Here is a 14,758-nt window from a genome sequence, read left to right as displayed (position 1 = left end):
TAATAATAAACTGTGCAGGAGCTAGTTTTACTGGTAAAACATTTTATTAGGTGTGCTTCCAGTCTCAGTTAGGTACAGGTGCAGGACCAAAAGAAGCAAACAAATGAAGAGGAGGTTTGAGTACAACCTGAACAAGCACAAAGTCTGGAAGCGTTGAGGCAGGAGGGAACAGCTACTCTGACTCTGTCCACAAGTAACATGTGCAAGTCCACAGCTGCCCATTGGGCCTCAGGACAGCTGCTCCTACCCCCTCCAATCTTTAGACTACATCCATACCACTACATTTGGTTTTTAAAACAATCTCTGTCCAGTGTTTTGGCTCTAACCCCATTCATACTAAAACGCCTGAAAACGCTTATCATGTGACCACTAACATACACAGGGATTGTGACCGGTTCCTCAAATATTAGCTTGTTTCCTACTCATGTAAATAGTTGTATTATTGTAAAACAGCTGTCAGCAAAGACAACAATGTCAGCAACACTTGTAATTGATGATCCATGTTGTGTTCTACACTGACACTAATGCTGGTTGTTTTCTTCCTGAAGCGGGTCATGTGAAAGGAGCCTAACGAATCAGCAAAGGCTACGTCATGACCAAAAAGACCCAATCAGCTGAGTGTCTATACGTCCTTGTTTCTAAACATCTCTGTTTCTGTCCATCCAGACTCAAACACTGTACCAGAGTTTTCAAACTAAAATGGGCCAGTGGCGTTTCCAAACTTCTCTGTTTAAGCGACTCTAAAACTGGGAAGCAGTGTGGACGCCGGGCATGTCTGTAACAGAGTGGATGGGTTTTAAAATTAAAATGTAGTATGGATGTAGGCTAAGAGAGGCTAAGCTAATTAGCTTCAGACTTAGATTTATTGGTAATGCACACACTAAGATGAGTGAAAAAAGTGTTCATCCAACTTTCATGAAGAACGAGCACTTCAGAGGATTTCCCAATTCACTAAAGGACCTTTTCAACTAGTGAAGAACTTTATGTTGAGTATAAAACTTAGAAGCTTTGAATGTCTGCAGGGAAAACCATACATTTTGAGGATATTGAGGTGTGACACACACACACACACACACACACGCGCACACACGCACACGCACACGCACACAGGCAGGGCCTGCAGCAGAGCTTGACATTTATGCTTTAATACAACACAAAGGGATCAGAGATGAAGGGGCTCTGGCTGGAAACAGTCAGCAGCAGTTTTTCATCACTGTTTGGGATTAGTTTTATCTTCAGTCTAAAAGTCTCAGTTCAATCACACAGAGTCAGACAAAAACAACTTTTGTGTTCAAGTTTTAATTTCAATTCTATTACTGCATATTTGATTGGTTTGATTAGTCAAGCTCTACTTACATCCTGACAAATGGACTTACCTCTTTTACCAAGCACTCTTTACCCTTCACCTATTTTCAAAGACTGAGGAACAACTAGCACTAATGAACTGTGAAGATTGGAGATGTGGGAGTCTATAATCTCTCAGTGCTACGGTACAGTAGGTGGGTATGGTGAGGGAATGCATGTGGAATGAGTGAAAAACCCCAATTTTCTGAAGTCCTTGCAAGTTTTTCAGGTTTTTGGAGGACACCCAAACCTACTTCTAACTATATTCTACAGCAGGGGTAGAGGAGGAGGAGGCGGAGAGAGGGGAGGAAGGATGAAGAGGAGGAGAACTGAAGTGAGAAGGGTTGAAGGAGGTCCACTCACCTTGATTAAACCATTCCTCTATAGTTAGCCAAGGAAGCAGCAGCAATGCCAAAAAACACAAAGCAGGGAGAAGAGAGAAGAGGCATGGTGAAAAAAGATGTGTGTGCTAAGAAGCTGTGCAATATATGTGAAGAGTTATCCACAAGAGAGTCATATTTTACCGAATATGGAGGGGTGGAAAGGGTGAAGGGAAAGGAGAAAAGGGCCGACAGAGAGAGAAGGAGAGAGCAAAGAAAGGAAAAGAGTACTTTTGAGATGGAGAAGAGACGAGATAGGAAGCCATTAGCAGTCCATAGGTGTTTTCTGAGAGGCATGTTCAAAGAGTTGGCATCAATTGAATGGATTTTTTACGAGAGAACGGAAGAACAGTCCGAAATATGAAGAGAGGCCAGTAAGGGAGAAGGAAGGAGAATAAAAAAAGAGTAGAAATAAGAAATAAGGGAAAGACTGAAAAAGAGTGGTAGAGGGGCAGAACAGTGAGGAACAGTGAAACATTCAAGTAGAAATGACTTGTGTTTATGTAAGTGCTTCATTAAGATTACTGTGTGGGAAGAGATGTGCTCAAAGAGAAAAACAAGCCAAGAGTCAGACTGTTTATTAGGTAAAACATAGCGTGAGCTGCTAAGCGTGTGTTGATCATAATGCTGTGCTTTATACTCAAAGTGACATTAGACTGAGGAGCAGGCCAAACATAGCCTACTTAAGGTAACAAATTACCCAGGCTACTGCCGACAGTGTTGCTTAACTACCCGCCTCCACGCTCCTTTATAGCTGCGTTTAATGTTTCTATACCTGAGCGTCTTTCCTCAGAATACCTTCAGGGTGTGCAGCAGCTAAACACAGCTCCGAGTGTGTATGAGTATTCACGCGGTTAATTGGGTTCTTTATAAATCTGTATACATGTAAGCTCCTGTGTTGTCCCTGACCCCCTGAACCCAAGGATTCTCCAGTGAGACGTTGGAAGTCAAGGGTCAATGGCGGGTAGTCCCACCTCATTGGCTGACTGATTAATAGCAGCCATTATTGTTTTACAGCGGGGCGATAACAGTGTCGTTTAGCGAACAGCCTGGGAGGATGCCGATTAAGACGCAGCTAACGGCACATACGTACACGGCACATCTGTTAAGTAGAGTGGGCCACGACAAACGCGGCAGACGGCGCCTTGATATTCATCAATTATGTAAGTAATTTAACAACATATTGAAGGTGAGAGGTCACAGTTACACAGTGGACTGCCTCATCTTTATTGTCTGCACACGCAAAACAATCTGAGATGAAGCTTCACTGTGCTCTGAAAGAGAGGGAGCTCGTAGATTATAAAGATTATATATCATTAAATCCCCCTTTTTTCAGAGTGTTTTTACACCTATCGAAATTCCAGTGTCTTGATGGCTCTGATTTTGAGTTGGCTTTTTCTCACGATTTTGTGTGTTTTACATCATGTTCACAAACCAAGTGTCAATAAAATAATCGCTCATTAATCGTAAAAGTTTGAAATAATCGTGATATTGATTTGAAGTCATTTCGCCCTGCCCTAATGTCTCTGTAGTCTCGCTGTTTCAATATCGCTCTGCTGTCCGTCAATTTTTTTTTATATTTTACCGTCATCAAAAATATCAACGAGGAAAATGAGAACAATGAAAATAAAACAACCATCAACTTATATTGTGTTTTCTTTCCCGAATTGGTCCGAAGTTGCCTGTTGCACAATTAAAATTCACCATTTAAACATTTCTACTACTGTAAAAGAGAACGTGTTTTATTGGAGAGACAGACATCTCACTTTGGAGTTTTTATAAACGTATGATTCTGAATAGTGGTGATTCTGTTTCTTGTGTCTCCCTCCTCACTCATTCCCACCTTTGGCCTTCTTGCCTCCGAAGCAGCCGGCATCATCCTTCTTCTTCCTCTGGGGTCCCGCTGAGCCGGGGGCCTGCGGTGCTGATGGGTCCAGGAATTTTTCAGCGCCCGGCACCTCTTTGTGGACGTGGTAGGACAAGTTCCTCATAATACAAACACAGTTCTCGACGGACTAGGAGAAAAAAGACGCAGGGAAGTTAAAGTAAAACTGCATGTGTGTAAAATGAGGTCAGTGATTTCTATGTAAAAGACTCAGAACAAAGGCCATGTACTGTACAGCTGTAAGCAGCATTAATATTAACTGTCATCTGTTTTATTGGATGAATCGTACGTTGTCTTACCTTATTGTCCATGTCTTTCTTCCCTACAGCTGATTGGAGAGCGTGCAGCAGGGCGTCCACCAATCCGTCACATTCCCTCAGTCTGCGCCGAGCCTCTGCTCCGTCTGAGCTGACATTTCTAGAGAAGTCACACATGACAAAGTAAAGAAACAAAAAAAAAAGGCAAATAACAACAGGAGCAAATATTACACGATAATACCAAGCAATCAAATTAATACAAAACAAAAGATGCAGCAACATATGTATACAGTAAAATATACTGATGTGTGTTAGTTTATATTAATGTTTTTAACTGCAGTTGTCAAAAGTCAGTATTCGAGACATTACCTTACATTTAAACACTAAAACCTTTTAAAATCTGACAAACTGCTGATAATCTCCATTTGCCACTCATATTACAATGAATCTGAGTAGTATTATTGTTCCTACAACAACCACTGTTACTATTAATTTATGCATAGTGGCAATTTATTTTAAGTTCAAGGTAATTTAGTCATTACAATCATAAAAGTATTGTGATTAAATGTCAGGAACAAGGTATAAAATCAATGAAATGATCATTTGTATGTTACATTAGTATCATCTCAGGTTTAGTGATTCTCAAGAAAAGCAAGAGTAATATGGCAAGTATATAGAACAGATGAAATTGAATGGCAGATAAAAAAAAGTCAGATATCAGTTTAAACCCAACAAGTGATTTTGTGGGTTTGCATGTGACCCATGTCCTGTATCCTCCAGTTTTTTTTACCTTTTAAGTATTATGTAAGAAATCCTGACTACTTTAGAAATAATCTTAAGAGGAAAATGATGAACATAAATTTCATCTTCGGTATGAAGGGAAATGCCATGTGTGTTACATCAGCCAGCGCCCTGAGCACAGCAGAGCTGGTGCAGTCTTAGTGCGGCTGCCTGACTGACTGTGAAAGGCGAGGCTTTAAAGAGGGTTAAGGGAAAGCTGGGGCGGCCCGCTCCTCACCAGGGACTTCATTTATGAGGGCTTCCAACCCACATAATCCCATTAGCCGACCCCCAGTTAGTCCCGTGGAAGAGTGGCAGCCTTGCAGAGGTAAGCATAGTACTGTGTAGCTGTGTGGACTGCAACACATATCACATCTAACACTGTCACACACGTGGATGACTCGCTTCAACAACAAAGCGCACAACTGCACGACCATACTGCACTAAACCAAAATAACATTAGAATAATCCTTCTGTGTGCTCTAATTATTATTTAACAAATTCGAAGGGACATACAAGGCCACCTATTGACGAATAAAACTCTAACTACACACAGAAATACCGTATCTCTCTTACTTAACATCTTGTCATCTTCTTGGTAGAAGTATTTCTGTCTTTTCTCTATGAAGAGACTAGAGCCAGATCAATATCTCGGTTGGCTGATAAAAATCTGCTAAACGACATATCAGTATAAACATTTATATTTGTAGATATGCACAGATAGGAAAATGTATATTTTACCAAAGAAACGATGCAGTAAAGATGTGTATCTATCTATGTTTACATTTTACAGATAAAATATTGATCTTCTTAAGTCAAGTTCAATATATTTTGTTGGATTTGTCCTCCTTTCATTTATAGTTATTTATGAGAAAGTTCACGGTTAAGCTTACATTTCTTTTCCATGATAACATCTTGAGAATCATTGCCAATTTATATATGAGCTTATCAGTTTGACTAGTGGAATATAACCAACCTACAACTCCTGCTAATTAAAACTCATATTCGGTGGAGACCTGGCAGACGGCACAGGCCATCTGCACACACTCATAAACCAAACCCATCCGTCTTCAGCTGTTGGAAAAAACGGTCACCACCTTCCCTTTAAAGTGATCCAGAGGAGCGCCGCCTTGGATTTATTTGACAGGATGTGTTACGGGGGCAGACTGACAGAAGATTTTTATTGTCAGCTGTTTCATTTCAGGGGAGCAGTTGTCTTGGTGGAGGGTTTATGGACGGTGTGTCTGTCAGTGCAGACACTTAGGGAAGCAGCGGTTGTGTTATCTGATGGTGTAATATTCAGCTTCTAGTGTTGGCTGAGGTCTATAGATACTGATGATTACTGATACACCAGCAGTGTACCATCTGTTGTTGTAATACTGCACTTCCTCTCCAGGAGAGTAAACTGCTAATGTTATCAAACATGGAGACCTGAGCTGTTTGCATTCTTATCTTATTACATCAAGGCAAATCATGTGTCTTAAAGCACGTGAAAAAGAAATCTGCAGTATGAGGTTATGTGGATGTGCAGGTGAGCAAGGATAATTGTGCAAATTGGATAAATCAGATTGTTTCTTTTGTAATGATGGTCCAAAGACACACAAACAGCACATCATGCAGTGATTGTGTTACCCACCTAGTGTTTCTTTAAGTATTGTGTTACCAAGTGACTCCTCTGTCATTTATCTGATTCGACCATTCAGGCTCACATCTCCAGTACTTCACTGTCTCCAACTGTTCAATATATTGAGCCATTTCAAAAACAGCAGATAACTTTGCTACCCATGACATTACTGACAAAACTAGAATGTGACTTAGGAGAGCGCACACCTCTGCCAAGGTGGAACAGTCCCTTTATGAGACCAAATTTAAATTCACTAGATAATAGGTAAGTATGTCTACTAATATTTTGATTGGGGAAATAACACAACGACAAAATACCCCCCAAAAGGTACTGCAGTTTTAAGAGAAACAAGGGCATTCTCTTTTCTGTGGTAACCAAGTGCAGAAACAGAAGAGGGACACATTTCCTTGAAAGCACATGTACTTTTATCATTAACCAGCAAATAGTTAGATCTTTGTAAAAGAAAAAGTTTTTAGACAATTGTCACTGTGCTGTGCTTGTGTCCTTATCTCTAATGACAGAAAGAGAAACTAACTAAAACCCATTTTTTTGTGGCTTTACAACATTCCTTGCCTCATTATTTTTGGACTAGCGATGGTTGAGAGGTGCATTTTATTATTCGAAAGAGAATAAGCGCAGTTGCACATTCAGAGGTCCGTCTGTATCTGCACGAACACTAACAGCCTGTCACTGTGATCTGGATGTGTCTATAGTGTGTCTGCTTTATCAGATGAGGTGTGGGTGTGAAGGTCACTCTGAGTCATGTGGCCATCAGAGGACAATAGAGCAGCTGGGTGGAATAGACTGGAGCAGGACTGATGGAGACTGATGGAGATGGATGGAGACGTGGCTGACCTCTGCTATCGCACAGCAAGGTCAACGGCAACTCCGAGAGACCATATGCTTACCCAAGGGGTTGGTATTGATTCTGCCTTCATTTCTTATTCTTGTTCAGATCCTTGTGTGTGAAAAAAGAAAATGTTTTTTTTTTCTCAAACACAAGTGGCTGAATAAAAAAGTGGCCTGCTGGCAGTGCTCTACGAGACGTCAGGGGATCACACAGTAAACTGGATATTTGTACCAAATGTCATCGACAGAAAGATCAACATTGCCTTCCCCTGGGTCACAATTATAATCTATTGCGAACCAACATAATACTACATGAACTCTGGAAAATGCCCGCAAATTTCGGTCTGAACATTTTCCCCATGACCTTTACATTTGACCACCAAAATCAAATCAGTTCATCCTTGAGTCCAGGTGAATATTTGTATCGATTTTGAAGAAATTACCACAAGGCGATCTTGGGATATTGCATTCAAAGGAATGGGACAGACGGACAAACAGAAAACATAATGCCTCTGGCCACTGTCCAGACTTCAGTGCATGTCTGAAAGCAGCTGCTGTGTTTCCATCCACATGTGTTTGCTGTTGGACGTCTTAACATGTGATAATAGGTGATTCTGTAGCATTGAGACTATTAAGGAGGACTTTCCTGTCATGTTGCGATAGATTCCCTCTCCTATTGAATTATATCATCTTTGTGCAGTGACTTAATGTCACTAAATTATTAGTGATGCACATGGAAACCCAGCAGTTAATAATTGAGTCACAGCACATTTATCAAAAATGTAAGCTCCTGATACCCAACCTGGGTGTTCACCTCCATCCCAAAGCACGCACGCACTCACGCACGCACGCACACACGCACACACGCACACACACACAGCTTCCCTTCCACTAAGCCCACAGGGTAAACACTGTAAATAGTGGAGACTTTTATAATGAAACTATCCATGCCTTTATTGAGGTGTAAGCTGTGTCTCTGTTGGCACAAGTAAACAGATTCTCTCTGGCATCAGCGCTTTCTCCCCAGCGCACAAACCAAACTCTGCGTCTAGGCAACAGCGGGCTTGGTTGCAGTTACCATGGAGACGCACTCTCGTCAGCAGTGTCTGCATCAAGGGTTGAGGGGATGAGAGCAATGGGGAGATTTTGTGATGTGCGACAGCACTGAGATGAGTCTCCAGAGGTGATGAGGTTTGGATTCAGTATTTGGGGGGGATATAGGTGAAAAACATCCCGTTGAAGCGCACGAAAGAAAAGATGGAGAATATGACAGATAATGAAAGACAACATGAGAGAAACAAGGAGAAGGAGGCTTCCCACTGTGGCCCTGATGTATAATTCCATGACTTCCCTTTGACTTTCCTCAGTTATATCAGAGCGTTATCAAATATTCCCTCTTGGTTCGTTAATGCTGATCTTCAACTCAGCAGAAAATTTTCTAAAATTACAAGCACATTTCCCCACTTTTGTGGCTGTGGGGACTGTGGGTGTGAATTTGAGTGTGCCTGGTTGTTTGTCTTTGTATGTTGGGCCTGTGATACGCTGGCGACCTGTCCAGACTGAACCCCGCCTCTAGCCCAAAATGTCTTATAATTGGCTCATAAAATTGACCCTAAAAGGATAAGCGGCATAGATAACGAATGGATGGATGAAATTCTGCACATTGCAAACCTATCATCACAAAAGTATTTGTTTTTTGGACATAAACAAAATAAAGTGACCACACAAAGTCTAAATGAAGCCTCATTAACATAGTCACAGATGCTTTGAGAGCTCAGTGGTTCTCATGGGTAAACTCACAGCACGAACATGGGAACATTGAACTGTCCTGATGGTATTGGAAGAAAAGAAACGTCATTTACAGATAAATAGAGGAAAGGACGTTTGATCCTATGCAGCTTCCTTTCATCCAGGCCACACTGCCTGCAAGAGTGGTGCATGACAACTGCACCCCAGATATGCTGCATGTCGTGGTCGTCTGTTGTTAACACAGGGAGCACGTCTGCTGCTGCAGCAGAGCTGCAATGTGAGGATTCTGGTATGATTACTGAATTTCCTTCAATAGAAGTATTTCTATACACGCAGCGTAGTGCCAGGAATCTATGGTATGAAACTATGAATCTTTCGGCCCTGCAACAACCTTGTTTAAACATACAAATGGATTTAGTCAACAGAAATGCAAGATGGCTTTTACTTTGAAAGGGTACCGGAAGTGTTGCAAATATTTTGTGACATATTTGACAGATGGGCATTGAAACTGTTGTGATGGATAGTATATTCAGTATATTACAGAATTCTAATTCCAAAAAACACTTATCTGTATCGGTATCTGTCCTAATTCTAAGTTGGTAACTCAGGGTGACCAGGCTTTTGCAACCAAGACACAGAGGCTCTGGAATCCCTTGCCTAAGCAGAATAGACTTGTGACTACTTTCTTATTTTTTTTTTTAAAACATTGCATAAACATTGTCTTACATTTTTTTTAATGTAAGACAAGTCATCTTTTTGTTTTGTTTTCTTCTGTTATTGCCATATATTTTGCAAAGCACTTTGTAACCTTGTATAGATCAGTGCTATAAAAATAAAGTTTTATTATTTGTATCATTCAGTTAGCCACTCTTCCTTATTTGGAGCTGTTTGTACTGATACGGATGGACCTAATAATATATGCTGATGTCCTCTGTAGGGCAGGATACTGCAGCAGGGCAGGTTCAGGCCGAACAATCATCATGTACGGTTCCTCTCTTATTTCAGCCAAGTGCAGTGTGACTGGTTTGCAAAGAGCATCAGGGCCTGAACAATTGCCGTCTTCTTCCACAGTAAGTGTATGTAAGGGGTTTAGGCGAAGGTCCATTCCAGCTTTTATCTCAGACTACAGCCCTTCAGCAGACCTTCAGTTTTTAAAATAAATGGACCGGAAAGGGTCGGCTGAAGGGCCACGCGAGTCACACCACTTTAACAGCGAGGTATGTCGATGTGGAAATGGAGAGGTTAACACCATTGTGGATGTCTGACCTAAGCACAACTGAAAGTTTTATATACTGTCGTTGAGAACAGAAGAGTGTGACACAGTCATTTGAGGTTCAGTGATGGGATGACTCTAGCTCACACAGAGGTTAATGATTCTCATCCCAGTTAGTGTTTGGATGTTGTCATAGCAACAAGAAGAAGAAGAGTAATTTCCTAAAATACTAAACAAATATACTGACTAGTCATGAGGCAATAATTTGCTCCGTGGACTCAAATTATCTTCACTTGCCCTCAACAAGCCTGAGACTGAATTCATTTGTGTGATTATTTAATTGTAACTCAATTAGTTTGCAGCTAATGTTGCTCATTGGCCCCATGATGGAGTGGTCACAAAGTAACGCAGAGAGACTTTTACGAATTCCCAAACTACAGTAGTAGTATGTCATAAACAGTTTTACGAGTCATCCAGAAAACCCGCCACACATACAGACCATGACAGAAAGAACTCAGCATCTGCCAGAAATCTGACACTGGCTCAGGGTTGACAGAAACAGTCTCATATATGTCACACCTGTCCCAAGCTACAACTGCCATCACAGTGAAAACAATCTTTAAAGACCATGTGTGTGGTTAAGGTCTCAACTTTAAACTCCAGGATGATCTCTGTAAGCTAGAATACACTTTAACCAAAATAAATCTGCCACCTGTCTCCACAATCTAGCCTAATATCTGGGTCCTTCCTGTTTTAAAAGTTGCTTTGTCCAACAGCGTGAGGTCCAGTATACAGGCTTCCATCTATGTAATAAAGGCAGCAAATAATTCCTCATACCTGTTATTTAAAGATATATGTTGAACTTCTTGTGTAAATTTATCATTTATTTGCTTTTTTGTTGAAATTCCTGCTGTAGACTTTCATAATCAGGGCACAGTCTGTGCAGGGCTGAGACTAATGATTATTTTCATGATCATTTATTCTGTCAATTTTACACACATATATTACGATCCAAATCGTAATATTCTTTTCCTCAAGGTACTTTACAGAGTCAGGACAGGACCTTAGAACATCAAAGACAGAAACCCAAGAGTTTTAATCATTCAGTTAATCAATTTGGCTGAATAATAAAAATGTGAAATCTTCAAATAGTTTTAATCCAACAATCAATCCAGAGATGTAGACCTAATTTTTAATTATGCCAAAAAGTAATCAAATCCATTTACTTAATGTAAGACTTGAACCGAAATACAGTTCTAAACTAGACTGGTTGCTTGGAGACAGTATACCTCCACCAAGGCTTACACCATATCTCGCCATGTTAAAAAAAGTGAAAAATAATGTGGGTCTTAACTTTCCACCAAGTTAAGACTCTATTAACAGATTTATAAGATATCTTTTAACTAAACCAACCTGAGGCAGCCAGAGGTGTTCTTGAAGACGGTGGTCCACTCTGCATCGCGCGGCTTCGAGTCCTCGTTTGGCTCGTGCTCCCACCCGGAGTGGGGAATAATGACCTCGTTGGTCACGGTCTGCAGGCCGTGGTTGATGATCACCATCTTCAAGGGTTCATAGGACGACAGATTCCACAGGGTTCCTGTCGGGAAACAGAGGTGGAACAAGAATTATAGTTCAATTCAGACGATCGTGATAAGAAGAAAGAAACCGGCAGTAAACACAAGGAATGGGAAGAGAATGAAAGTGATATTGATAAAATATAATGGCAGCTGTACAGCAGCCAAACATATTGTAGCACAGACTGTAATAAAACCATTTTAGACTGGCACTAAACCAAATTTGAAAAAGAAAATGGAGCAAAATTGGTTGTTGATTTGCCAGACACGATATGAACTAGACATACAGAACATCATTGTAATACTTTTATTATCCTCCCAAGAGAGCGGAACTGAACAGCACTGTGTTGTAATCAATACTGACTTTATATCAGCCATATGACTGTGAGCATAATAATGCCAGAGGGACAGTGAGGTTACATTACTCTTATGATGCTTTGTCTTTTATCAATGGATGCAGTAACATAACATTTAAATTCTGTAGATACACTGTGTGCGTGTATAGGATCAATGCAACTGTAACTATAACAGCTTTTCTGTTAACATAAACAACACAACTCAATTCTCTCCCAAACAATCCAAGCAGAAGAAAGAACATTTTCTCTTTACCTGCACCTCTCTAAAACAGGCAGCCTATTTTATATTTCTGCAAAAAAAACAACAGGTAATCCAAACTGAGCTGCGTGTGTGTATCCTGAGGATTCACAAAGAGAGAGGCAGGGAGACAGACTAAGCAGAGAGGAGGCCATTTCAGGCAGCGTAGCCGACCCAAACAAAAATGAAATGCTGCGTTAAAGCATCAGCATCAGATGATCTGGGACTCAGAGGCTGTGGAGCGAGACTTCCAGTCAGAGGAGAAAGTAAACTGTCACAGCAATAATTACAAAAAAAAGTTTCTGCCTATATTAACACATCCCCCGGGTGTCTGAGACCCAAATGTGTCCTGAATGCATCCAGAGATCTGCTCACAAAAACCACATTCAGAGGTCGTCTGGAACGTATGTGGCCACATTCTTTTCGCTGTGTCGACACAAATGCATCCTGGGGGACATATACAAAGGACTGTCTCCTCAGCTGTCGTCTCCGACCTGCTACAGTTTCACAACCAAATCAATCTACAGTTCTCTGTGGCCATGTGTTTATTTGTTTGTGGTCAGTGCCACAATATAAACACTGGACACCACAGAATGACTTGCATTCATTCATTCAATAGCTCCTGGCTCTGCTCGCTCTCTTTCTACCGGTCTTGGTCGACCCGAAACACACACACACACACACACACACACACACACACACACACACACACACACACACACACACACACACACACACACACACACACACACACACACACACACACACACACACACACACACACACACACACACACACACACACACACACACACACACGGATATTAAAACACCCTGTTAAGGTCATGGTTTGGTTCGGTTTACAAAAAGATCCTGTTTGGGTTAAAACCTACTTCCTAAAGGTTATGGGACCGTCGTTGTCATGGTTACAATAATAAACACGTGGTTAAGAAAACAACATGGAGTATCAGTTTCACAACCAATAACCCCAAACCTCCCGCTAACATGGACTATCGGTTTCACACAGGAAATGAACAGCAGTCACTCGTGCCAAAGTCCTGTGTTTTGTCTCAACCGAACCTCCCGCTGACATGGACTGTTGTGGGTAATAATCAGCTGGCAGGTTTATAGGGTAAGTCAGGATGATACTCTCAGAGTTTATGTTGAAAGACTTGGGACTTAATTTGTCTCTCTTAGTTCTATTTAGTTAATAATTACAGCAGAAGTTCTGGGGGATGCATACAGGAAGTATAATGTTGCTGTGGATTCTTCTGTGAGGTATGCTGAGGGCTACAACTTATATTTTGGTCAAATGGCACCATTCAAATTAATAGTAACCCTGGATGTGAAGAACACATTCACTGGATTACTTTGATGGTGAAAGAAACTTAAAGACATGATGATTCTCACACTGGTTCTGGATTTACAAGAAGCATTCTGTTTCTAATGCCTTTTCAGGCCCTTTCTAGAGGTGTACCCGTCATGAACATCAGAGTTAATTACATCGTGAGAAAGTGTCTCACAGAATTAAAAAAATATGTGCATCATATCTATGTGCTCTGATTTGATTAGGTTTTGACTCAAGGAGTATTTGAGGCAAATTGTGGTAATTGGGTGTTTTTATTTTATATTTCTTATTTAAACTACCATAATTGCCTCCATGAGCTGTGTGTCTGATACACTAGTGCTGTCTGTAGCTGTGGACTGTGTTTGAGTCAGTGGGCCGAACTTCTATAACTCTCCAGTGTCTTTAGACCACCAGCATACTCCCTCACCCCCAACGCATCCCTTCAACTCTCCCATGCTCCCCTTGGTGGAGTGCCTGGTCTAAAGTAAAAACAACCAGCAGCTGGAGCAGATTTTCCACGCACACATTCACATCGGCATGACCACACTTAAGTACTGAGAGACACATGCACTGTGCATATTTAAAAAATGCGCTGGTGCGCACACATGTACAGACACCCACGGTCTGTGATTCCCACTCGCCAGACAATAACAGACCATTAGCGGAGCAGTGAAACTGTCATTCTTCCTCACTCTGTTCTTTAAAACGGTTTCTGTACATTTTCCAGACGGTCAATATTTCCTCTGTTAAATCATGCTCTCTGCACACACACACAAAAGTCTCAGCAGACAGGCCCGCTCTAAAAATAACTCCAGTCCTTCTGGTGTGTTTGTGCCTGGAGAAAACTGGTTTCCTACGCCAAGCATTGGCAAAAAGAAAGAAAAAAAAACTCATTAGACTAATCCGCAAACTGTGTTATATTCTGTCTGGATGCGGTTTATGTCGTCTCTTCATCACATCTCTGCTGTGAGTGAAATATCAAACTAATCACCTCCATTCCCTCTGTGTTGGCGACTCGAGCAGCGTCCTGAGAAAACAAGGCGACCAGCATCTCAGTGGAAGGCTGTTACATGTGTGAGCTGAGCTGCGAGGCCACATGCACACACAAATCCCAGGTGTGATGCAGGATATTGAAGAGACTCTGAAGCCTCAGGGCAAACAC

At 41.3% G+C, this 14,758-nt stretch overlaps 1 protein-coding gene across 10 annotated transcripts in view; it reads right to left on the bottom strand.

Annotated features, from left to right (window-relative positions):
- The window catches only part of arvcfb (ARVCF delta catenin family member b), a 228,590-nt gene that overhangs the window by 44,132 nt on the left and 169,700 nt on the right, over positions 1-14,758 (bottom strand). For 7 of the 10 annotated variants that reach the window (XM_034594796.1, XM_034594802.1, XM_034594797.1 and 4 more), the window contains 4 exons: positions 11,495-11,678; positions 3,909-4,026; positions 3,568-3,739; positions 1,708-1,725 (listed from right to left, as the gene is read on the bottom strand). In XM_034594796.1, the coding sequence (XP_034450687.1) occupies positions 1,708-1,725; positions 3,568-3,739; positions 3,909-4,026; positions 11,495-11,678 (492 nt within the window). The remainder of the gene's footprint in view (positions 1-1,707; positions 1,726-3,567; positions 3,740-3,908; positions 4,027-11,494; positions 11,679-14,758) is intronic. The other 3 variants (XM_034594801.1, XM_034594798.1, XM_034594800.1) reach the window with 1 other exon arrangement.

Source organism: Hippoglossus hippoglossus, chromosome 9, assembly GCF_009819705.1.
Source record: "Hippoglossus hippoglossus isolate fHipHip1 chromosome 9, fHipHip1.pri, whole genome shotgun sequence".
Classification (NCBI taxonomy): domain Eukaryota; kingdom Metazoa; phylum Chordata; class Actinopteri; order Pleuronectiformes; family Pleuronectidae; genus Hippoglossus; species Hippoglossus hippoglossus.
Note: the sequence above shows the minus strand (reverse complement) of the source record. Positions and strands in the feature narration are given on the sequence as shown.